The sequence below is a fragment of the Anopheles coluzzii genome, chromosome 2 (assembly GCF_943734685.1).
Source record: "Anopheles coluzzii chromosome 2, AcolN3, whole genome shotgun sequence".
Classification (NCBI taxonomy): domain Eukaryota; kingdom Metazoa; phylum Arthropoda; class Insecta; order Diptera; family Culicidae; genus Anopheles; species Anopheles coluzzii.
In genome coordinates, this window is record NC_064670.1 from 32,235,477 (window position 1) to 32,262,223 (window position 26,747).

Consider the following 26,747-nt stretch of genomic DNA (forward strand, 5'->3'; position numbering starts at 1 on the left):
TCGTTGCCGGTGCTGCCAGCAAAGCATCAGCAAACCGGAGCAAAACGCGCACAGGGCTAGGAGGTATAGCAAGAGCTGAGCCCCCCGGAGTGGTTGGAGGGGGAGCCGTTTTAATGCTGTTTGGCTGTTTCCGTCCCATTGACTTCCAGTGGTGAATTTTGGAGTGGTTTCGTTTGGAAGGGGTTTTGGCTTCACAGTGGTTTTTAGGTGCTTTTTGGGCCGTACACGATGGGATTATGGCAATATTTGTCAAACTTGGAGTAGCTTTTGTTGTGCATTACTGGTGCTGTATCTTTGTTACTGTGTGGATATCGAAGTGAGGCTTTTATAAAAAAAAGGTAAAATATTACAATATAGTCCGGACGTCGAAACTAGACCAATGAAGCACATTCTACCTACATTATTATTCGTTATTCTGAACCACATGGTTGTAGATGTTTTTTGTCTCTTCAAAGAAATCATTCCTACCTAGCCGTTGGTGCTCTATATTCACAAAAATGCTAATATTTAAATGAACAGATTCTACTTATTTGCCTGCCTTTCACTGTCCAGTGTTCTTCTTGGTTTGTGTGCAATTTGCTAGAAGATTGTATCCCACTTTTTGTGCCAGTTGCCGAATTGTCGGTCGGAAGCTTCGTTATCTCATTTGTAAACATACAATTTCCTGCCATCACCATTCCCTGTCTGCAAAAGTGCTCGTTAGCATAAATCAAAACATTTTCCAACAACACGTGCACATGAAAGGGAGCGATGCCTTGGGAGGGGAGCATATTTTCCACCATCCTCGCGACCATTTGCTGCGTTTGATAGACAGACATCAGCAGTCTGTCCGCACTTCTTCACAGTGTGGAAGCGAGGAAAATGTCATGTTATACACACACTGTAATATTCGAACTCACGATATTACCCTTTTTATGTATGGATGAGCAGCAGCAGCAGCAGCAGCAGGTGTTGGGGAATGGATGATATGTGAAGAAAATCAGCGATGAGCTGTGTTCTCCTTGACAAACGCGCTGGAATTTGGAGTGTTACTCTCAGCGTGTGTGTGTTTGTGTGGGGATTTGTGCGTATTTGTTATCAGGTGCGGGTGTGGATGTTGCATTACATTTCATTTCGTGTCTCTTTCGTTGTTGAAGTCATTTTTCCCCCCTTTTTCTTTGCCACTCTTACTTTGAGCTTCTTGTGATAAAAGAAGTCGCTTCTATTCTAGTCAGCGTGGAAAATGTACAATACATTCTGGTTGTTGTACAGGTTTCCACTTCGCAACTGACACTTTCGACCGTCGACGGTGACAGTGTGGGAAAACAGGTCGCGGTTCGGTTAGTAGCGCGTTCTGTGTTGTTCCAGGCATGGTTCCAACCGAGCACACAATGGGAGGATTTTGCAAAACGAAATCATCAAAATCAGCGCACGAAATTGCTGAGATTGTATTGCGAATCGCGGCATCATAACGCGGATAAATGTGGATGTTCTATCGAATATTGTTGAGGTTATCCTATGCAGTGCTGAAATCATGTATACTTAGAATGCTAAAGAAGTTGTGTTAGGGTTTTATATTGCTACTTATGACCTTGGGCTGTCTTCGAAAGCATTCCCAAATACGTGTCCTATACTTCTGCTTTGATTCTGCTTTGGTTGAATTATTTTTCAATAATTTCAAAATTTTGGAATGATTTTCCTGAGGAATGTCTTTCTCATAATCCTCCAGTAATCCGTCAACATCTATGCAGATTTCATTCATACAGCCAAAGCAATGCAGTCAGGCGTTTATTAGTTCCCGATCACCATTCTGTATGTCCTGTACATTTGCATCAGGTTGTTTGATTGCATCACAAAAGTAGTTCGCGCCCGGATGATAAGTAATCGACAGCTCGCAGTTGTCATCACCATCCCTCATCCCTCGGCGTATTGATCCTATTTTTAGCAGAAGAGGAAAAAAAGCATCTTTTAGCTGCTGTTTATGGCATGGATTTGGAGTACACACCACAGCGCACGCCGACCGCTGATGATGGCGGTAGCCCCCAGTATTGCCAATATTGACATAAAGTGCTCCATAAATACAGACACACGGAGTCGATGGTCTGGGAATGGCCACAATGCCCGCTGACAATGGTCTAACAAACCCTGTGGGATTGGATAGGGGAGGTAGCTTTGCTTATTTACGTTGACGGATCAACTGATCGAATTGTTGCTACTGGGAAGTGGAAGAAGGTGTGTAACCAAGAGCACAACACAGTATCTCAAAGAAGCGATCAAACATCGCTTGGATACACAGTCTGCGTTAATGCGTTCCCCTCCACCAGGGGTAGTGTATGTTGGGAAACTGTGTCCTACGACTATGTGTATGTGTAGGTGGGTTAAGGGTAATTCTCTGTGCCACGCGTTGCCCCTTAGTCGTTGTCGTTGCTGGGCGTTGGAAGTTAATGTTCACCCCACGAATGGTTCACCGTGCCGAGGAAAAGTGTTCAATATTTGGTTGCGTCCTTATATTACACCCCCAGCATACGGTTATTTTCTTTTGGTGGGTCGTGTTCTTGGCTCAGAAGTTCTTTTTCTTCTTCTAATCAACATTTGCTGTTTAGTGTGCTGCTTACAACATCTGTATTAATACTACGTACAGATTTGTTTATTAGTTTCTTTTGCTTCCTATTTTTAGGAACTAGGCACACCACCACACAGCGCTCTGTACAGCGCTGTCACAGCAACACAACATACCAACGCCATGGTCAGCCATGGTCCATGGTTGATGGACCTTGGTCAGGTCAAAAATTTGGAATCGCTCCAGTGTGTGTGGTTGTTGGGTGTTTTTTTTTGGAGCGCGCGTGTTAGGGCTGTACCTAGCCTAGGTAAAGCTAAATTCGACATATTACGAACCTGTCATAATCTCCCCCAGCCAAACTCCTCGATTCAACTCCCCCTGGGGGAGGAGGAACTGTGTGTGTGTGCCCTTCTGCGCGCATCGAAACATGTCAATGGGTAATGGATTTCTATTTTTAACGTGTCTGGTTGCTAATGTGTGAGGAAACACCCCTTCATGCACTGTTCCCCCAATCGTTTCCCCCACTTCTGTTCAAGCAATCGCACACACGCACACGCGAATGTTTTTGTGGTTGCCAGTAGCCAGTGCCCGATTTCCACCGTTTGCCGAATAATATTTTTTTATTTCTGCTTGGGCAAACTGTTTCCATCTTTCTATCTCTTACTCTCTCTCTCTCTCTCTCTCTCTGTGATGTCCTTAACTGTGTCGTGCTTCTTCCACACACGCATCACACACCATGTCGTCGCATACGGTCGACGCAGGCGACTCTACAGCAACATTATAGTACGGTGGCTATGTGGCAAGTTCGTTATGGCTTTTCAAACCCAATGCTCAATTTTCCGGCATCCAATCTAAATCCTTCCCATTGAGCGGAAGGTTTCATCGCGTTTTGATGTATGGATTGCTTTTCCACCTTGCCGGCAGGGAACCGCCCTCACCCTTCTAATAGCGTGTGACGCAGGCGGTGTGTGGTGTATGTGTGGGTGGGTACGGTCGTCAGAACCGATTTCGCTGGCAAACAGCATTATGCTACGCTCCTGCGATGCGTCCAAAAATAGGTTTTTCACCATTCGAAGTTCTGCAGTTAGTGCAGGGCGCAACGAGCAGGTTCGATGTGTTTGAAGTTTTCTGGCTGACGGCAGACATTATTCCAAGGTTTGGTAGTGAATTTTTGGCACAAGTTCAATGGTGCCTTGGGGGGTATATCGCTCATAGCGCTCTACCGTCAGTCGTCTGTGGGGGGCGCTGGTGCCAGCGTTTCGGTTGTTGGGTGGGATTAATTTGTATTTAATTTTAAACTACATTTATACCACTGGAGTAGTGATGGGAAAAATGAAAATTTTGTCTGAATCGATTCCGGCTAGCTCCGAAGTTTTCTGGAATTGATTCGGAAGGTTCGATTCCGTAGGTCCGGAATCAGTTTCCAGAATCGATTCTGGAATCAGTTCCAAAATCGACTCCGGAATCGATTGCGGAATAAACTCCAAAATCGGCTATGGAATCGGCTATGGAATTGGAATTTGTTCCGGAATTGACTCCGAAATTGGTTCCGGAATCAAAACAAGCTCCGGCATTGGAATTGGCTCCAAAATCAGAATTTGCTTCGAAACGGACTCGGTTTCGGCATCTCCATAGGAATAGGCGTTTGGGTGCAACGATGCGAAATATTGATAGGCGCAAAAAAACTAATTGAAAACGATTCATTTTCATGGAGATTCATTTTTTTGTGATTTTCAATTCCATTTCTAGAGTCAATCCTGATTCTATTAACAGAGCAAATTATGATTTCAAAAACGAATCCAATTCTGGAGCCGATTCTGATCCCTATATCAATCCCGGAGCCGATTCCGATCCCAGAATCGATTCCGGAGCCGATTTCGGAACCGGCTCTGTAATCGGAATCGGTTACAACATCGGAATCGGCTCCGGAATTGATTCTGGACACGGAATCGAAATCGAGTAGGTCCGATTCCGAGCTCTCACCACTACACTGAAGCACTCCCGTAAATGACTGTAAACGTGCAGATTTTAGAGTATTTTATCACTTTTTAATGAGTGCACAAAAGGATATGGCTGGATTTGTGTGAAGATTAAATCCCAAAGGATTGCAAAGGTATGTGCAGTCCTGTGTGAAACAGCATGTGTGAAACACGTTTTGAAATACACGTGTTGGTGAAACACGGCTTCATCGTTGGCGCTGCTGTGTTTGCAAACGTGCAGCGGGAAGACCCCGTGCTGCTACTGCTGCTATCTTATCGCATTCTTGAGCCTTGAGCGAGTTTACCGCGATCGGTTGCGCGCTCATTTTTCGTGCCAGACGTGCAATGCCTCGTCCCCAAGATAAGGACGGGGGGAATCTCTAGCATGATATGTTTGCAGGGGGAATAAAAAAGAAACAGAGCAACACCATTTTCTCACCCAAAACAATTTTAAATTCTAATTCAGTCTGGAGATTGCTCACTCACCATGCTTTAGAACCTTTTTTTATACTTACACACACGCCAGTTCAGGGGTAAGGGGGTTTGTTGTTTAAATTGCTCTAATTATATAACGCAAACGTGTTTGCATGTTATGGTATTAATAAGAGCTCCCCCACGCCCCAAAACGTGACGCGTTTCCCGCGTTGTGTGTTGCGCTATTTCTACATTAGATCATCCATATAAACAAACACACACTCAGACTGGCACAAACGGTTCCGTGCTGCGGCTTTCCGATGAACTGGTACACGCCTTCAGCTCATCAGCGGTTTGTTTGCTTTATATTAGCTTGCCTGATGAACTGCAAAACAAACAACATATGACACGGTGGTGGGGGGGGGGCTGTGTGTAGTTTGGATTAGAAGTTCCACATTCCCGGCTCTCGCCTGCGGTTGAGTTTCCCGCCAGAAGAAAGTAACCTTTGAAGGTTAATCCGTTCACGCCCTTAGCCAGCCGTTTTGGCGGTGGTGGCGATAAGCATATTTTCGATTTTTAGCGAAACCTCTTTTTATCCAGAACGTTGCTTGTACGCAAGAAGGTGCAATGTTTGCTCTTTGTTTTGGACTTTTTTTTGGGGTTATTCATATCACTGCCTCGCCCCAAATTCACAGAGCAATGAATAAATCCATCCAGCAGAGAGGACCAACAGGCGGCGCTGAAGCGCAGAAGAAGGAAGTTCGTTTGCCATTAGCCTAGTTTTCCAACTTCCTGTGCTGTGCGCTCGCGTTTATGGCGCTGACTGACCCACAACCCCTGCAGAACTCGCGACGCAGCTACCCTTTTTCCATTCCCGTGCTTATAATGCATAATTACATTACAACAGGCAGGCAGTAGCGCGCTCAAACACACACACACACACGCACCCACATTGTGCGCTTTATTTGTGATTTTCTTCCCGCCCAGGGAAACCATCACTACGCCGGTCCTGCTGTGTGTGTTGCTCCTGCCGTTGGATTGGCGTTCCCGATAGCGGCAACTAACTTTTCGATCGAGAATGTCCTTGACACGAAATGTGCACGCTACCGAGTTTACGACCATGTAGAGGCGCCAGCCAGTGTTTGTTTGCTGCAGCACTGGTTTTATGATGGTCCCGTTGGCTCGGCTCCCTTGCGAGAAGCAACAGAAGGTAGTGTGAAGGTGGTTGATGTGTGTGTGTATGGTTTGTTATGAGGTGTAGGGAAAACTCAACAGTTTACCCCCCTCTCTGTACAGGAGTCACGAAGTGGTGGTGGTGGTGGGTTTTGGGTAGAGAGGGGCGAGCGACATCGGGGGCAAATCGACTTCCTGAGGTTGTCCTTCCTGGCGCTTCCGCTTCAGTGCCGCCAACCTGCCCGCCCGCCGCCGATGAGAATCGTGCCGAAGAAAGTGATTCCAACAGGAGTCGATCGATCGAAAACGTGTGTGGCATGGTACGGCTGAAGGTGGTGGTGCACCTTATAAGCTGCAAAGCGGAATGGGAAGAAAATTCTTCCTTCCACATAAATGCAGTTGGTCAAGGTGTTGGTGTTGTACTTTTTTTCTTATCGGAAAACCGTTGGCACGGTAGCTTCGCTGCATATTTCTTGCATGCCGTTCACGCGCGCTTTCCTTTCTCTTTCTCTCTCTCTCTCTCTCTCTCTCTCTCTCTCTCTCTCTATCTCTCTCTCTCTCTCTCTCTCTCTCTCCCTTTCCCTCTCCCTTTCACTCTATCTCTCACACTCGTACTTGTTGCTGCTGGCGCATTTTGCTTGAATATTTAACACCGGGAACGGTCTGTAAATCAGATTCTCGCTCACGAAGGGGAACCGATGGAGAGGGGCATGCAACACTCTTGCAGCCAGCAAACTGCTCTAATGCAATTTAAAATGTCAAATGACGTTTTTCACTCGACGACCGTTTCTTCCTGCTCTGGTGCGCAGCGAACGACAGCAGCAGGAGCGGAGCGAGCGGTTGTGCCATTCCTTATCTATTACATCCGGGGTGACTGGGAGGGGGACGGTTGGGGTGCGAGAGGACGATAAGGAGCTTTTTGCAGTGTGTCCCAGCTTTGTGGGTTGAGAAAATCGATAGATGAACGCGGTGTGTTTGTGTGTGTGTATGCGCGACTAAAAAGCCACAGTGCACGTGGGGCCTACGCGCTGCCACACACTGTTATACAAACTGTTATACACACTCCGTGCCATAGCTGTAGCAGCACGCCACCGTCTTTGTTTAATAGACTCTTCGGTATAAAATGGGAAATTGAAAGACACTTTTGCTCAAATTATGAATGATGCTTATTTCACCCCAAAAGTGTAATTATAGGCTACCTCTTTCCATGCACATTTTCAATTGGCAAACATGTTGTCATATCCTCAACCCACTAAACCCCCCGAATCAACAAGTGGCAATTTAAGGGAAAATAAATGGGAAAATTCATGCTTGTATTTGTAGTTCTAAACCTCATTTATCGTCATTTGTTTTTCACCAATTCAAACGGATTGGTGCTATCGATCTGTTACTTAGTGTATACTCTATCCTCTACTGCTTCTGGCAGCGCTGTTGAAGCTTCTAGAGGTGAGTTGAAGGATGGTTACTTCCTTCGGTTTGCGTTCCCATTTTCCAGCGTGGTGTGGTGGCTGGACACAACGAACTTTAAATTGTGTGGCTGCTTGTGGTTGTGGTGGTTAACCGCGAAGTATGCTATACTTGTACTGTGGACAGAGCGAGAGAGCGAGAGAGAAAGAGGGTGGGAGAGAAGGGACGCACGATTGGCGAAAGGCAGGGTGTGTGCAGTTTTCCCCGCGTCACCGGGGAAGATGGTTTCTTCACCTTTCCACCCGTCACTGGTTGTGTCATTTCAGGACGGGGTTTTTGTGCGTTGACCATGACACTCACCGTTGAATAAGTTGTGACAAAATTGTAGAGAGGAGGATGAGGTGAAAGTGGGGGGGAACTGTTCGAGGGCGTAGAAGGGACAGCTGTGTGGCAGAGACCTTTCGCTCGAAGGGAGTAAGAACATAACTCTAAAACCCAAGCAACTGGCAGCAGCTTTTCCCTTCATGCTCTCCGTTCTGCGCGCGCTTCTCGAGGGCTCTTCAAGTTGAGATCACGTTTTTCTCACTTTTCAATGGCTTCCGTTGAAACCAGTAAAAGCCGTATCGGGGGGCGATGAAGGTCTGCAGCTTATGGTGCGGCGGGTCGGGTAGTTGCTGTTGCTGCTGTGTGAGAGGGTTTTTTTTTGTTGCTCCTTATCCTAGGAGTTGCTGTCAGGCCCGCAGCCGAGCAGGACTTGTGCATCGATTGGAAGATTTATCGGGAAAAGTACTGTGGGTGGGTGGGAGGTCGGAGGAAAAACTTTCTTACAGTGGATGGAGGTACTCTCCATCACAATGGAGACGCGTGCACTGCTTGTGCGCTGCAATAATTAATTTTCTTGCTGATTGAATTTTCTGCACTGATATCGGTTCGGTTTCAGAGAGGTACTCTCTGCGCTCAGTGGCAGGGCAGCATTATATTAATGTTGTTGCATAGGCTCTTCCGAACGTACTGTGCGTGTGTTGTGTCTATGTATGGTAGATGAGCATTTTATATAAACTATATTGAGTTGAACTCTAGCAAATGCCGTTCGATTGATTGCTAAAGCAATTACACTTTTCCAAGAATTGCAGTGATGAAGCATCAAGAAAGCAAAATCGATTTAACAAGATACGATGCAAGCCATTGTTTTTTATTGAGGCTCTACCAACTCTTGATATAATATTTCTTCTCCTGGTGGGTGGGAAGATGAGGTTATTGTTTTATTTCCACGCCATTTCTCCCAGCGAGGGAAAAAGTTACCACGGGGTTGCAAAAGGGCAACGTTTGCACCGATGAAAGTAGTTTTCAAATGCGTTTTAATGTATTTTTCTGTTGCCAGCACACACACACACACACATACATTTAACCAGAACGCCCTGTAAATGTATTAGCCCTTGAAGGTCATAGAAGAACCAACGTGGGAGGTTAGGCCGTAAGGGGTGGTCCAATTTATAACAGCAGCAGCAGCAGCAGCAGCGCGCTGTATCAAAGTTGTTTGGGAAAAGTTTTCGAAGGGTAGATAATTACTTTCAAACTTAGCCTTTTTTTTGGGCTGTGTTCGTGAGCCCAGGGTGAGTGGGGGGTGTTTGATTGCTGTTGCTGTGAGGAGAAATGGGTCTCGTGTGCGAGCTTTTTTAGTTGCGAGGGAAGCGAATGATAAGCATGTGTAAAGCGAACGTGCGGCGGCGGGAGTGCTTTTGGGCCGGGAAATGCCGGCGGTCTCCTGTTGGGGAAAATCCATTAAATGTTTAATCTGTTTTGTTTAAAAAACATACACACATACACAGCTGGCAGGACGTATTTTAGCCGCGGAGGTTCATACGCCCCGTCGGGCTGGTAAAGATATAACATAGGGGGACTGTGAAATGTGCAATCAATAACAATTTGCCTTTTAAGCAATGCAATCAATGTTCTGGAATGTTTGGCGTATCGATTTAGTTTAGATTTTAGGCAGTTTTTTATTTTTAAGCAAACCATAGGATTAAGCAGAAGAATAAATTGAATTGTTAAACAAAACATAAAAGCAAGTAAAAAAGGCAACAAAAACAGAGTAATCCAATTAAAACCTGTTACTGTATGGGGCCTGATGTTGTGGGTGTCTTGTTTGTACGGCACAAACAAAAATCTGGTATCACACAAGGACGGTACAAGCCCCACACTAAACAAACTCGACAGCACTAAAAAACAAGACCGTGAAAAATGTATGTCACGGGGTTTCTTTCCACTTCCTGTGTATCCTTCCTCTCAAATCCTCAAACTTTCGTACAGAACAGGGGAGGGCTAGGGTGCCAATGTCTAGATGATGGTCCTCAATGATTTAACTAGGTTTCTGGTGATGGTTTAAACATATGCTTCTAAATTTAGCATCCCACGAAACGCGGTGAAAATGGGGCGGGTGGTTTTTTTGCAGGTCATTGCGCATTTTCAACAGACATCGCACACCGCCAGCTTCTTTGATGTGTGTTGGATTTAGATCGTTACATATTTAGCCAGTCCCAGAACTTAAAAGCGAGACGAGAGACCCTAGTGCTGTGTCGGAGGTTTGGGAGTTTGGTTGGGAAGGGTGTCCATCTTCCTAAACTTCAAATGATATTTTGTTTGATCGCCGCTAAAATGATTCTGTTGTGTGGAAGAATAAATTGCTCGGTAAAGCGATGCGATGGCATTTCAGGGTCAAATGTTGTTTTGCTTGCGCGAATCGGTGCCGTATCTCGTAATATTGCATGCGCACATTGACCTGGAAGCTAGAAAGAGTTTCGGCAGAGAGGAGAAGGAAGAGTAGCTGGAGGTCGGCCTTAAATCAGTACCACCATATCGCGCCTTGCGCCTATTTCATCGACCCGGAAGAGGCGACGGGAGAAAGTGCGCAGAAATCATAACACATTGATCAAAAACGACCTTCCAAGTGCTGGCAAGAGAGACAGTGCTAAAAAAACAAGCACCATTTCGATTGTTGTCGGTGCAAACTAGTGATGTGCTCTTTGGAGCGCACCCACGACTCCGATCCGACTCCGGCTATTGTTAGTCTGATTCCGATTCCGACTCCGGCAAAATCCGAGTCGTCCGGAGTCGTCCGGAGTCGTCCGGAGTAGTCCGGAGTCGTCTGGAGTCGTCCGGAGTCGTTCGAAGTTCTTCGGAGTTGTGCGGAGTGGGAGTCGTTCGGAATCGTCCAGAGTCATTCGGAGTCGTCGGGAGTCGCCCGGAGTTGTTTGGAGTCGTCTGGAGATGTTTGGAGTCGCTCGGAGTTAGGAGTCGGAGTCGACCGGAGTCGGAATCATTCAGAGTCGTGTAGAGTCGACCAAGTGTAGAGTCAATCGGAGTCAATCCGAAATGGAGTTGGTCGGAGTTAACAGGAACCGTCCGGTGCAATGTGGTTGCGATCAGGCATTTCATTTCGTTGTGTTTTTTTTCTTTCGAATTGCACGTGCACTTTGTATACAGGTCTTTGTGTTGAAGACCGACTCTGGACGACTCTGGACGACTCCAGACGACTCCGGACGACTCCGGACGACTCCGGACTACTCCGGACTACTCCGGACGACTCTGGACGACTCCGGACGACTCCGGACGAGTCCGGACGACTCCGGACGACTCCGGACGACCTCGGATGACTCCGGACGACTCCGGATGACTCCAACTCCAACCGATTCCGGATGATTCTGAACGACTCCGGATAATGCTGGGCGGATCTACCTTCTGGAGTCGGTTCCGAAATCACCGGCGTCGGATCGGAATCAACTCCGGATTTTTGCCAACTTTACCCATCACTAGTGTAAACATGTCACTCAAACAGACTGGGGTTAGAAAGGTCGGTTGGAGCAATTTTTCATCACTTTTGATTGCCACCAGTGTGTGTGCGATGATGTCGGGTCCATTTTGCTGCAGTAGTTGCAGTTTGTTTTGTTTGCAATAGATGCCATCATGATATGATGCTAATGCATGATAGAGAAGTGATGCAAAGATGTATTGAACTATTGTGTCAAGTCGCGACACGTGCATTTGAGTACTACTGGGGGATTACTTTTTTTAGGTTGAAGATTTATGGAGCTTCTGTTGTGTGTCTGACCCGTGAATCAATTAAATTTTCAGTAGTTTCATACGAAGAATAATGTTATTTTGAATGTTCTTCAATATAATCGATGTTGATCTCGCTTTGCTTTTCTTGCAATAACCAAACACACTGTTCCTGTAATGCGCGCCTGCCAGAGAACGGAGGAACGTTTGACACGCGTTACATACTGAACTTCATGACTATATCGATTAGCCGGAGCACACTCCGTGGTGACGATAAAGTGAGATAGAGAGAGAGAGAGAGAAAAATCATGGAATATCATGGAACCATGTCAAACAATTTAAACTAACACACAAATACCCATGCCTGCGCCACCACGTCATGTGTCTTGTTCGATCGGCTGCACGTGTCGTGTGTTTGACTGACGGAGCTGGACGTAACCTGCACTGGTGTGTGCATTCCCGGGGTGCATTGTTGGCACGATACATCAAAATGCAAAATGCAAAAAAGAAAAGAAAACTATTAGCACTTATTTTCTCACACGGTTGGCGCTCAATATCAGTGTGCATGGAAGTGTGCAAGTATGCACCGGCACAGCAAAGGTTTTGTTTGCGATGGTATACACGTTTGTTTGAACTGAATTTAACTAGCGTGTTTAAAATTAATCAAAAATATCATTCGAAAGCCTCTTGCAAATCCCTAGAGACAAACGTCGTGCTTTTTACGTAACTCGTAAGTTCTCCGAATGGATTGGTTATACTCCGACGGAGAAAGGTTCGTCGTCTGTGTATTGTAATGTAAGCCGCATCTCGCTCGCTTCGCTAAGCCGCGTTCGTTACAGACCCAGCTGTACTTAGTTAGGGTGGCGGCCTTTCTGCACTCAAAGCGGGTCGTCTCGCACAAGCAAAAACGAAACGCCTCGACACAACTACGTCACGGTTTCGTAACCGAAACATCGTCCGGCTCTGCCGCATCCCCTTGAATGTTACATATTTATCACCTTTTGATACGGTAAATGATCCGGTTCCGGTTTCAGTTTCACCAAGATGTCGGCGTGGCTCAGGGAGCGTCAAAAATATGTCTTCCGGATGTGTAAATTCCGGTGTGGTGTGCACGTCGTGCGCCGCCGCGCGAGCCGCACGGAAAGTCATTGACACAAACACCACACACACACACCTTTTCAGCACACGGTCTGGAAGCGGGTTTGGGCGTTAGATACTGCCAAGGTGGCACCCTCCGTTTTTGTGGATGTGTGATAGAAGGTATAAATTCAATACTACTCGAGTTAGCCTTTGCTGCCCGCGCCCGGATGCTGTTTCCATTTGGGAAGGCCTCGCCACGGAGCGTGCCTGGAGTGAAACATTCTTTCTTTCGCGGGCACACTTTGCTTCCGTTTACGGCACACAGTCTCTAGTGGCAGCAGCAGCAGCATCATCATCATCATCGCGCACCAGTGGGAAACACGGCACCGACGGATATTTGATAAACAAGGTGTTTCGAACATCATCCCAGCGGGACAGGTCGACCCTTGCTGGTGGTGAAGAAGTAATTTCTTTTTTTATGGAAAGGGTGATTTAGGGAAATTTGTTGCTGTGGGAGCAGCAGCAACACGACTACTACTACAACGCGCAACAAATTGGTACGACAGGTGACGACGAAGGTTGACGATGATGTTTAAAGCGTGTGAAGAGCACGGGGGAAATTGGTTCGCTGGTTCAATTTGAGCGCAATAATTAGGTTGAAAATGAAATCCTCTCCCCCGGTTCGTGCCCCGTGGCTCTGGTCCGGCCGTCTGACGGCAGCAGCAACCATATTTTAACCACCGGGCACACGTCGGGAGGGGGTGGACAGAAAAAAAGATGGCGTTGTGTCCGTTAGTGATGGTGTCGCAACGTGTCGCCGGTTTTTTTTGCTCTGCGCTCTCTATATCTCGTTTTACTACTGTGCGAGCCGGGGCACCAGAAAGATCTGGCACTGCTCTGGGGTAATAGTATTACATTTTGCAGCAGCGCTAACGTTTGACCGGCGGCGGCGGAGGTGGCGCTTCGTTGGACAGGAAATTGGGTTTTGAGATGTTTCCACGGTTGGCGCGTATACCCTAATGAGATTCGGCTTTGGTGTGAAACCTTTCGCTTGTAAGGATTTAAAGCGTTGAAATGTATGCGTGTTAACTCTCCCTAACAGTTTTGATGATGCCTGGAAGTATTCAAAGAAGCCTTCAAGAGCTTCGAAAGGATAGCTAGGGGTAGTTTTGTTTTACTGTTTAATAATTATGATTGTCCAGTGTGGCCATATCGATCTTTACTGCTCACATTTTTATCCATCAACATCTGTGTAGCCTCTTCTCTTACTCAACATTCAACTCCAGACCACCCCTCCTCCCCACAGTGCATGTGTAGGAAGGAGTTGTTTTTCTCGATCTCGCTTTCATTGTGCTCTGTATCACGCATCATAATATGTCATATGGCATGCCACTAATTTCCATTAAGGGACGGCGCATTATATAGTAATACCATGAGAACATCAATGATGCGCGCCCCATGACTCGGTCAGTCAACCGTCCTTTTCTCCCAATCCGTCCTCCATGTATCAGCTTCATCATTGTGTGTGTGTGTGTGCCCTGTGTTTGGCGTATCTAATTTCCACCCCTCTTTTCCTGCTCTCGATAAACACACAACCTCGTTCGTTGTTTCATATAATATGTTGTGTGATTACTGCTGCTTCTCTTCGCACCACACGTCCGAAATTTCGAATTTTCCTTATTTATTTGTTCCGTTTCTCTTTTTCTTTTTCTCTTTCTTTTCCTGCTGCTTTATTAAAACAATACAAAAAAAAAATACTGGATTTCGCTACGATTCTTGTACGCAACAAACGCAACAACTGTAAAAACCAACTACACCACCCTACTACCTGTGTACTACTGCGCAAACTAACTTGAACTGTTAAAATCTGACGCTCGACAACGACGCAACCGTACTATCGGTAACGGTTTGTGTGTGTGTGTGTGAAATGATGTGGAAAATTCGTGCAAATCGTTATTTCTTCCCCCATTCGGGTGATGATATTGTAATTTGTAATGCCTTTGGTACCGTGTGTGGGACTGAGAGTCGTTCTGAAAATGCTCACTACATCTAAAACTGTTCAAATATGTGTGGCAATTAATCGTTGAAATTTGGCGTTAATATACGAATGTTTTGTAAAAAATGACAAAAATGCTGTTTAAAAAAAATCATCACGATCAATCTCACACACATACAATCGCCATTGCGCGCTTCCTGATCCATCCCCAAATTTCACGGATGGAACAATTGCTCCATAAACTCGTCGCCGCCCACTCTCACATATATACCTGCCCATGTATCTCCTTTCTCCTTATGATGCTGTAATGTGCTGCTTTTCTATTGCTTTCTTTTGGCTCACCGTGAACTCTGCTACCAACGCGCACAACGCTACTACCCCCCTGCTGTCTGGCGATGATCAACGGCGCTACACGGCATCTGTGAATGCAAACCAAAAACAATCGAAATCCCTCCGTGTTTTCTCTCTCTCACGTGCGCTGCCTGGCCACGGTGTGTGCTGCCTATCGATTCCCGCGTTTTGTGCCGGCCCACACACCACCCTTCATCGTTTATGTCTCGCGTGTATGCAACAAACAACGCGCACACACATCCTCCACCACACCCGCCGGCAGCCCACAAACTGCAGCAGCAGCAGGCACAAGAGTCCCGGAAAAAGGGCAAACTGAAAGAGATATTCTCCCACGATTTCATGGGTACATATAGAGCAATTACTACTGATGGAATGATAAAAAAAAAAAAATACAAACAAACAAACAACACATTCCTTTGTTTCTGTTTGCCTAGTTTCGCAGTTTGCGTCGTTTGCGAAGTGTTATGTTCGTTGCATTCGTTCGTGTAGTAGTTTTTGGTATGATTTGGTATGATTAGTTGACCGTGTTGAATTGTTGTGTTGGTTTTCACTTAACATTCCCTTTGTCAATTAGGGTTAATATCCTTTGCGTTTTGCCAATTTTACATTCCCTCCCCCAAGACTCACGTCTAGTTTTGTTGATCTGTCCCGTACTGTTTCGATTGCGCAAAGCGTTTTGTAGGAGTTTGTTACATTTTTTCTTGTGTTAAAAAGTGCCTTTCGACTGTTTCTTTGCTGCATTTGCTGACATGTTTTGTCCTATGTCGTGCCAAGCTGTCTTGTATTCTGCTCTCCTTTTCTCTCTCTCTTTCTCTCTCCCTCTCTCTCTTTCCCTCCCCCCCCCTTTCTCTCTCTCTCTCTCTCTCTCTCTCTATCTCTCGCTGTTAGTTTTCCCGTAACCGTTGTATTGTAATGAAGAAAGCTATACTTTCGTGCTGTGTTGTTTGTTTTTGTATGTTCTATTTCCACTGTTTTCCTGTTTTCTTACTGGAACACCCGGCGACTCTATGCTCGAATTAGACTTTATTTGCCTGCAGTTGTGTTATTGTTTTAGTTGTCAGTTTGGTAGATTACAGTTGCTAGCTGGTTTGATTATTGTGAAAGTCACTGTGGTGAACATATTAGCTAAACTAACTCTCGTCGACGACCTTTCCAATTGATGGTTTAATTTAACTTACATGTACCGGTAGAATAAACTAATGTTCTACGATACGAAGCAAAGGTAAGGTGTTTTGTTTATCCAGTTCGACATGCAAAAATAATGTTGCGTAGTACAGGTCCTACAGTGCGAGTATAGTGTGATACTTTAGATTGCATTTTTGATCTCTTGGATTTTTGAGCTCTTGACACTTGAAACCAAATTTCGGGAACGCGAAGGTAGCGCATGTATTTTTCAATGATGAAATATCATAAGGACATGTGTTTATACAGCAAACACAGCTCGTCGACGAAACCGGCGATAAAGGATTTGTTTTGCACAATCCGTGACCGATGAACACATCGGTAACAAACAGCAGCAACAACCTGTTACATATGCATGAATGAATTCGCGAAAACTGGCGCATCTCGCTCGTTCGTCCACATGCCGGATCCACATTTCTTCTCCCCTCGTTCATTGGATATGCAAATGTCCAACCCTCCGCCGTGTGCGCGGTCACTTGAGTCCTTGAGCGAATCCGTGGAAGCGTATCTTCTCCAAGACGAACAGGAGCCGCGTTCGTTCAGCTGCCGACTCTGGTGTGTTGCCGTCCGGACACTGCGCAGTGTATGTCCATTACTCACACGTGCCCCGGCCGCCGTGGTGCTGCGTCAGGGATGGGATTGGAAAACAAAGCGAGCGGCGGCTGCGGCGAACGATGGTCGGCGTAGAGACAGCCACTACCACCAGCAGCATTGTTTATTCGGTCCGTTCGCGGTCGGGTGAACTTTCTCTGGTGTGCCGCATGCAGCACCGGCGACGAACGTGCGTTGTTTCGTTGTTGTGTGCTGGTTGTTGCAGATTTAGCTGTCAATGTCATTATCATGGATGGATTGGCGAAGGCAACGCGGTGTGGCGTGTGCGCTTGAAGGGTTATATTGCTCGGCTTGGCCATATTTTATTGCGATTATTATTGTTGTTGCTATCGTTTATGACTTAATTGGATGATCGTTTGGCTAGATAAATGTGCTCCATGGCCGTTACCACGGGCCTCAGTCTAGGGGGGATGTCGTCGGCTGTCGAAGGCATTGAAGTGAGTAAATAATGCGGGTACTATAGGATACATCAATGGTAACTTTCATCGCAATCAATCTTAATCTCCACACACTAAGGCTTTTGTGGTTCGAGGCTGGGAACTGAAGGAAACTGTTTAGGTATAAAAATACGTTTAGTGTAATCTTTCTGCTGGGTAATGACAGGTAAATAAAAAGATAGACTCTCGTTGAGTTCTATCATGAATGAGTTGTGCAATTTGTTAAGATAATTCATTTTCTTCAATAGTTTTTAGGAATGGACTGGGAGTTGCAAATCGATGTTTTAACAATAAACCTCTGTATTATTTTAAAATGTCTAAGGGATTTGCTTGATACTCCCCTATGCCTCAGATAGCATGTATTAATTGCAGTAGCGAGTCTTCATGCTTCTCACGAACCAGAGGTCTAATTGTTCCGCTACATGCGTCACTATCTATTAGCCTTACGACTGGAAAGATAACAGCCTCTCGCCCCGTCATGTTGCGTAAACTTTCACACAGGATAAGCTATGTCAAGAGCCGCACATTCCTACCCGTCCCGGATGTGGTTGTTCGATTGTGTCTATAATTTTGTTTGCATTATCCATCGATAGCTGCTGAAAGCAACGATTCTACGAAACGATACCTTTCGCGTTTATTGCACGAAACGATAATTGTGTTTGGTGGATGGATTGATTTACCTGTCACGCATCCTAAAGAGAATGGAAAGTATCACCCTCTCACGCCTAGTTTATCTATTCGGGTTCGCTCAGCCACAACACCATCCTTTTGGGCGTGTGTAGGTGTGTGCTGGTGGTTGCTTGGTCGGTTCGGGTTTGCGATCCTTTCTTATCGCACGACCCCCATTCAAATGACGGTGTCGGACGGTGATGGATCAGCGTGTGAGAGCAACCCAGCGCCTACAGCTTTGTTGCTCTTTTACGTAGGTTTGAGCGGTTGATGATTGATTGCAGTGTGGCGGAAAATCTTCAACCGATTGTGGTTCATAACTTTGCTGCCGACCACACGTATATGCGGGTGGGTGTTGCCAGTTTATCCAAATGACCTTCCATTGCCTTAAAGCTAAACTTAAACAAAAAAGGCACATCGATAACATTCACCGGGCGTCTCCATCTGCGCACGCTCAACGTCTTTGCTGGCGTGAGCAGGACAGAAGCAAATAGGGCAACAAGAAAAAGAGGAAATAGTATATATGAATAAGCGTTTGTTGAAAAAGATTCTGTTTTACGAAAGGTTGTCCAAATATATATTCTTGTAATAATGTGGGTTTTCACAGCCAGAGGGCGTTTGTGCTTTTTTGGTACGCCAGAAATGTGATTAGTGGTTACGCCTTTTATCTATGCTGCTTATAAACCTCACACTTTAGACTGCTACATACTAATCAAACGATTAATATTTGATGATTCAATTAAACTTCCAGTATGGTAGAGCTGCTACGCGTTGCTTCCACACAACCACTAAACCATGGTCGAGAGGGGGGGAGCAGATTACTGCTTGAAACCGTCCGGATCGTTTACCGTCTACCGTACTTTATGTTGGTGTAGCTCAGCGGTTGATTGTTTCTGGTGGTTTTCGTTGCGTTCACCAAATTAAGGCTTAAATGGCGAATGGTGGAAAGGGTTTTATTTCAAGCAATCTGTCTTGTGTTCTATATAAAAGTGGTAGGCAACAGTGGAGAACGTGCTACTGCTTACTTGATAGATCGTGTTAGCCGTAAGTTGGGCTGTGGACCGTGTTGAAGTACAATTATTTAAATCATTTAAAGGACATTGTAAACAGCAACCAAATATATCTCCGAACAGTTCCCCTCTCTCGCTTGTATGAAGTGTTGTCGTTTTGTGTTTGCTGTATTCTTTAAAATCTGCGAGTTAATCTTAAGCATGCTTTTACTTAGGTGGCATTGTTGGCTCGAATGTGTATCTATTCTGATCTGAAAGTTCTGTCTTGCTCGCTCTCTACACCTCTTTACGTTTCCTTCTACTACAAGTCCGCTAAACCCCTGCTCACCCCTAAAGTTGTTGTTATCTAAGCCTTTTAGAAAGGGGTTTATCTTGTTGTCCAATGTAATCCAAGCTCCCGCTCCTCTAGCTCCACTAGTCGTAGTCTGTAAAGCATATAGTGTGTGTTTGAATGATTATTACGGATGTTTTATGCTCTGCAGATAGGTTAACATAAATGTGCATTATACTTTGTGTAGTTTCTTTAATTAAAATCAGTGTTGTAAAACGTGCGTCACTAATGTATTTGTGTTTTTTTCCTCTTTTTTCTATATTTTCGTTTCAGGTCAGTATATTTGCACACTAGGGATATATCTGGTACAGTAATAGTTGTGTAATTGTATGAATGTGTGTGTGTGTGTCTGTGGGTCAGCGATTGCAATGTTGTTACGTAAAAAAGGTGTCGTGAGGTAACCATGGAACGCGCGACGTTCTCCTGCAAAGTTGATGTAACGTTCGGTACTTCTAGGAATCTCTAGGTCAATCTATAGGATTGTATCTCCAGGAAACGTCAACTAATCGTTACCTGTGTTAAACCTACTTTCCATTATGCATGTTCGGCGAATGTTGTTGTGCTGCTTTTCTAATGCTGAATATTCGTCAATCGGGGAATATTTTATCACAATTTGTTTTATTTTTAGCATTTATTTGTTTACTTATCATTTAGAATGTCATCAAGGGCAAACAATTGATATCTGCAACAATTACAGTACAGTCAAGAGCAGAATCCATTGATTGTGTGTTGTTAGAACATTCCAATACGATTCCGTGGGATTCTGAAGCATTACGTCTGGGTAAGGCGACATGAGCGCCTTCGTTCATTCCCGCACACATTATGTGCACACTGTGAGCGCCTTGTGCATTTGCGCACAATTCAAACCGTTACGCAAAACTGTCATCAGGGTGAGAATGCGCGTCATCGCTGCATGGCTGCTGCGGCGCGGTGCTTTTGGTGATGGTGTCTGGACAAATTACTACTGCCGCCTTTTGCTACCCTCCAGCTATAAAGTTTGCATGCAAAATGCCGCGCACGGATGGAAGGTGGGTGGGTTACCGGACGAATATTGGCGCGGAACCGAGCACTTCAGATAGCGGACAGGGGTAGGGATAGCTCTCCACCTTTTTCTCCCACATCTCGTGTAAAGTTCATGGCCAACGATTCTACTGCCACCGGACACCACCCCGGTAGCGAGTGTTGTTGGTGTGTTCCTCCGTGCGTGTGTGTATGTTCACGCGAAGTTGGAGGAGCGTTACGGTTGGGCGATTTAGAACAACTCGATTGTTTATTTACCTTGTTTTTCTATGGTTCGCTCTATGGCAAGTTCTGCTCCCCGTGAATGGTACTGAAAGGTTGTGGCATTTTTGCTCCCGGCAAGGGGATTATATTTCAACAACGAGCAGCAACTATTGCACCGTGATAACATCGGTGCCAGTTGTCGACGGGATGAGATGCGAATCACGAGTGATACACATGGCCGTTGCAATGATTGTCGCATGCGGGGAATGCATTCGTTTTGTCCCATCGTGTCACGTCCGGACGTCATTGCCCTTACTAACTTTATGGCGGTGGGATTGGCTTTAAGCTTTGCGATTAAGTGTGATAATGCATGATTTCAATCGGCAGAGGTCTCGAAGAAGAAATATCTGTTTATGTAAGAACGACAAATTGGTTAAATTATGGTTAAATTAAACTGTTTCGGTTGCAAAAAGAACAAGGTCTAATAAGCTCTGAGAAGGAACTAAATTTCCGTGCGGGGAGTTCGATGTCGATTTGACGTATAAACGAAAGTATTGCGTGATACTAGAGCAGTTAGACGCATGGCGTGTATTTTGCATCTGGTACGTGGTTCCAAAGCTATAATTTGCTCAATCCATCGAATCAGTGCTGCCGGGGTTCGCTGTGCTGTGCGAAGAATGTAGAGGCGCAAAAGGTGTAATTGTGGGGCGTAGCAGCCGAAACGGGTACGATTGATGTTATATCCGTAGTGCCGGGTACTAGCGCATCTAATTCCTAGCGAACGTGTACTATTTTACCAACACTACTACCTACCAACATCACAGCACGCGTGCTGCCGCTATTGTTACCGGCTGACGGCTGCTATTAATTCGTACATCAATTGCATTCGATTAAGCTCACGCGATGCTGCCGATGACGATTTAAACGGCCCGAACTCTACCTACTCCCTCTGGCTGGCCACCCCCCTCTAGGTGATTATTGTCGACGAACAGCGACGTCACCATTATAATAACACCCTTGAGAGGAGAAGCTTGAGTTGTGGTGGTGGGGGGACCCAGCTTCATCAAATACAATCGGGCGTGTGCAACTCCCGGCCACCGCCACGCGGAGTGGGTGTTGTTACCTCCTTTTTGGTCACGTTTTGCTGTGTGTGTGTGTTTTTTTTTCTCTCTCGTTCCGATTGCAACCGGGTTTGTTCGTTGATCGTAAATTAGGTGCAATTAAAATCGTCCGCCCATTGTCAGCGCCCGCCCGCAAACGCTGTACCGCCAATGTAGTTCCCTGACATGCGGCAAATTTTACACTCCGAGGAACTAGAATTTTCTCTGGAAATGGGCATGAAATCTTCGCCCCAAATCATTGTTTAGCCTGGTAAGCCGAGAGCTGGCTGGGCGGAAAGGTAATTTTGTGGCGGCTTGTTTCGCGAATGAATACATCGTTTCGGTTTGATTAGCTCCTCCTCCGCACACAGCGATGGTTCGGCAAGGGAATACGAATTCGCCTAGCGCTTGTTGCCATTACTGCATTCGTGCTTTGTAGCAAGGCATTGATCTTGCTAGCTATAATTTAGAAAGCTCTCATTCTCATAGTATTGGCAGAGCAATTTTATTTTTTTCTGTTTTGCTATACGATTACATAAATACATATTTGATTTACTTATTAAAGTTTACTTAACTTTCATTTTATCGAATATTTATTTTAACAGTTCAAGCTATTTTAATGGTCTGAGTAAAACATCGATATTCATGTATGTGTAGAAGGAGCTCTAGCTTAAATCAACCAGATAGAACAGTTGTAAGTAAATAGTATCTGGATTCATGGTTCAAACTACTTGATTACACTGGAAACTGGAATGAAATTAGGCATGTCAACGACGTATCTTTATGTTTTAAAATAGAATAATATTTTGCGTTGAAAACAAAAAGGCATATTATGAATGCATCTATTGCAACCTTACAATACCTTTCGACCTTTTATGCACTGGTTATACAACACGAATTATTGGTTCGTAAGAAAACTGTTATTTTTTCCCTGCTTTGTGCTGTTCTTCTTTTCACTGCACGGTGGTTCCACTTGTGCAAAGTGGATAATTTAATTAAAGCCGCATTTGAACAATTCGTTTTACGCGCTGTGCAAAAGGGAAAGCAAGAATTATATGACTTCCGGGGAAATATAACTATTAATAGCGGCAGCCAAATTAGGTCTAATCCATCTGCTGAATTTATATGATTTCAGCGTTTGGGTATTCTGTTTCTGTTAGCCATTCACCGCTGTGACGCAGTTGAGCATAGCACAGTTGAATTATTGGTAATACAATTTTTTATTTTGAATTTTAAATTGTTTCTTTTCACCGCAGTTCGGGGATGTCGTCCAGGAAAATCGGTACCTATGCCAGAGGAAGAAATTCGTGCGCTATGCTTAAAATCTCGTGAAATTTTCCTACAACAACCAATCCTGTTGGAACTGGAGGCTCCACTTAAAATCTGTGGTAAGTAGTGTGCGATTCACTGTGAAGTGGGGTGCTTAATGATGTGCTATTGTTGTTATGCAAAAAGAAATCCTGTTGCTCATGAACCTGCTTTGCCCTCCTTTGCAGGTGACATACACGGCCAGTACACAGACTTGCTGCGACTGTTCGAGTACGGTGGATTCCCCCCGGAGGCCAATTATTTATTCTTGGGAGATTACGTGGACCGAGGCAAGCAGTCGCTGGAAACGATCTGTCTCCTGTTAGCGTACAAAATCAAGTATCCGGAAAACTTTTTCCTGCTGCGCGGAAATCACGAGTGTGCCAGTATTAATAGGATATATGGTGAGAAAGCGAGGGGGGGGGGGAGGATGCTCACGAACGGGTCGAGACTATTGAATGCGTTTCTATTTAAATGCAGGTTTCTATGACGAGTGCAAGCGGCGGTACAATGTGAAGCTGTGGAAAACATTCACGGACTGTTTCAATTGCCTGCCGATCGCTGCCATCATTGATGAGAAAATCTTCTGCTGTCACGGAGGTTTAAGTCCGGATTTGAACGTAAGAGTTTTTGGCTTTAGCTGGTGAATACAGGGTTTTCCAGGAATTGTTATAGCTGTGGGACACTTTATTGAGTCTTTCTCAAGCGAAATGAACTTAATGTAATGAGAATTGGACTCCATAGCACCCTTGTTGGACAAATCCAATAGAAATTTCCAAGCAGCCTGTCTAACAAGGGTGCCATAGAGTCCAATTTCCATAATTAGAAGTTCACTTCCCTATAAGAAAGAGTCAAAGAAATGTCCCACAATTATGAGAACCCCTGGATAACCCTGTAATGTTTCGAGGTTACTAACAAGGGTGGTTTATTTTTTGTTCGCCTGTAGCATATGGAACAAATCAAACGCATCATGCGACCAACAGATGTTCCCGATACGGGCCTACTGTGCGATCTGCTGTGGAGCGATCCGGACAAAGATGTGAAAGGATGGGGAGAGAACGACCGTGGCGTTAGCTTCACGTTCGGCGTAGATATTGTGGCAAAGTTTCTGCTAATCCATGAGCTGGATCTCATCTGCCGGGCGCATCAGGTCGTGGAGGACGGGTATGAGTTCTTTGCCCGGCGATCGCTGGTGACGCTGTTCTCTGCACCGAACTACTGTGGTGAATTTGACAATGCCGGCGGCATGATGTCGGTCGATGCAAATTTAATGTGTTCGTTTCAGGTACGTGTACTGCGCGCTGCGTATATTTGAAGGCACTCGGCGGAACCATTTACTAATATGCATTATTGTTGATGTTTGCAGATTTTAAAGCCGTCGGAAAAGAAGGCTAAATATCAGTACAGCGGTACTAACAACCAGCGACCGCAGACGCCCCAGCGCAATCAGAATCCAACCAATAAACGGAAATAATAATTTCTCTCCCTTCTCAACCGCTACCTGACGAGACGCAGCAGCAAGAAGAAGTCATCGCAGACGGCCAGTTCGTCCGCAAACACCGCTACCAATGCCACTAACGATTCTACCATTGCCGTTTGTAACGATGAAATGCTAACCGGGACCTCCGTACCGTACGATCCTGCGGCCGAGCATCTGGCGCACTGCCAGGACCACGATCGAGTTAACACAGTGAACGGCAATACGGCATCAGCAGCAGCAGCTGCAACATCATCATCTACGGGCGTTGCATCAGCACCGTCCGGCGCTGGTGTACCATCGTCTTCGATGTCGCTGAAACATGTTCCAATAAAAGCAATAGTATTTTCGGACGAATCTTTGCCAAGTATCGATGGCGGTACGGCTTCGTCGCATTTACGCCCTGCTACACCTTCGTCCCTTCGTCCGAATGCTTCACTGACTGACCGGTGCTTGAAAGCTGCGGAGGAGGAGGAGGAGGAAGAAGATTGTTCCTTACCTTCCCCACCACCTCCACCGTCGTTACAAACGGTACCAGTAATGCAAATGCAAGCGCTTCACTTACACCAGCCCGTCCCACAGTATCAGCAGGATCTATCGCACGGCACGGACCGTTCCTGCTTTTCCCCACCGCCCACAGCGATCGTGACCACCACTACTAGCCTGTTGCATTCCACTGGAGCGCATGCGATACCGAGTGGACCATCGGGTGCTAGTAGACAGTTACCTGCCTATCCGCCGGCGGTGTCACTACCAAAGCCTACCCCTATTTGGGTTGCAGCCGGAGTTCAGCATCCAGCAGGTGGTAGCAGTAGTGTGATTAGTAGTGGCGCGCTAGCCAGGGAACGGTCAGTGCCGGTCCATGGCTATTCGACCGCATCTACCATCGCCGTTGCTACTGGCAGTAATAGCCCGGCAGTGGTTTCGACTGTGCCTATTCTGCGCACCTTCGGTGCCTCGGCAGGCTCACGGCAAAATTCCTTTGGCAGCTAAGGGCGTAGCACTTGGATCGATGCAAGGTGCAGTCCGCCTAAGCTACTGAAAACAATTCTTCTGTTGTGGGTGTATGGAAGCAATAACCCTCTTCCCCCCCGGTGTACGTTAGTGGTGTACTTCGAAAGACAGTGTAATGTTTGTGCATAGATCAATAATGAAACACATTCTGCGGGAGTGAGGCGAAAACTGTTGCAAAAAGAAAGTCGGTCGAGAATGTTGTTGGCAAATGGCAAACGATGCGGTTGGCAGAAGACGACGATGACTATCGCCCTGTGTTGCGGCATATAGGAAGCGAGTGAGAATGTGAGAGAATTCAAAAGGGAAAGAGAGAGAGAGAGAGAGAGGGAGAGAAAACAAAAAACAAGATACAATAAGCCCGTTGAGGTTAATGAACACAAGGAATGATGATGCGGGGCAAAGAAACATAATAACGTAGTTTTTATCGCATGATATTGTTAACAAATAAACACACACAACAGCGCACCATCATCGGTAAAGCCGGAAGCTGTTTGCACACTGTGGGCGTGTTTTGTGTGCAGTATGGGGCGAAAAGAAACACTGATGTAAGAGAGCGATGATAAAACAAGCTTACTAAAGCGATAGCAATAGTAGATTGCTAGGGCAAAATATGTGAATTAAGCCGACAAATGTAATTTGCCAAAGTGGCACACACAGGGTTAGAAGAAATAGGAAAGACATGCAAGTGTAAAATGTGTGGCAAGGAAATATGGAAACTCTTGATCGTACCGGCAACTCTGTTATCGATATCACAAGAGATAGAGAGATCGTAAATAAACGAAACAGATTGCATGAAGACATGCTGAGCCACAGCTGTAGTGCCAGCACAACAAGAACAACAACAAAAACAACAACAACAACAAGAAAAACAGCAAAAACAGCATTGCGAGTGAATGCAAAGAGTGAAAGCACACCTGCTTGTAGGGACAAACTAAGCAACCACGGTCATAGTGTTAGAGCCACTCATGTGTCTATCTGAAGAGTGCACACACTTTCCAGCCACAGCTGCGTGAAGGTTGTATTCTGTACTATTATTTATGAACTCGAAGTGCAGGGAAAGGGCAGGAGAGATGATATGTAAAGCATCTGTATTTATAGTCTCGAAACCACGCGTACGGAAACAAATCATGCATAACATATTCAGTGGTAGCGGGCATAATGTTATCATTCAACATTGTGAGGGCAAAATATGATTGGAAATCAATTCCAAAATTGGAAATGAAATCGATTCCCATACATAGCATAGATACGCAGAGAGAGAGAGAGAGAGTGCTCGAAGTGAGACAGCAGAGCGAGGGAAGAAGACAAAATTAACGCGGATCGTCTCCATTATTGGTGTGATGGTAGAGGACATAATGGTAGTACATGGGCGAAAAATAATGTGCAAA

The 26,747-nt window shown here is 45.6% G+C and overlaps 1 protein-coding gene across 4 annotated transcripts in view; it reads left to right on the top strand.

Moving 5' to 3' along the window:
• The window catches only part of LOC120951814 (serine/threonine-protein phosphatase PP1-beta catalytic subunit), a 35,648-nt gene extending 9,956 nt beyond the window's left edge, over positions 1-25,692 (top strand). For 3 of the 4 annotated variants that reach the window (XM_040370757.2, XM_040370756.2, XM_040370758.2), the window contains exons 3-8: positions 15,258-15,338; positions 22,817-22,948; positions 23,057-23,272; positions 23,349-23,488; positions 23,815-24,153; positions 24,235-25,692. In XM_040370757.2, coding sequence (XP_040226691.1) covers positions 15,258-15,338; positions 22,817-22,948; positions 23,057-23,272; positions 23,349-23,488; positions 23,815-24,153; positions 24,235-24,342 — 1,016 coding nt within the window. In that variant the 3' untranslated portion in view covers positions 24,343-25,692. The remainder of the gene's footprint in view (positions 1-15,257; positions 15,339-22,816; positions 22,949-23,056; positions 23,273-23,348; positions 23,489-23,814; positions 24,154-24,234) is intronic. The other variant, XM_040370759.2, reaches the window with a different exon arrangement.
• The last annotated feature ends 1,055 nt before the right edge of the window (positions 25,693-26,747 follow it).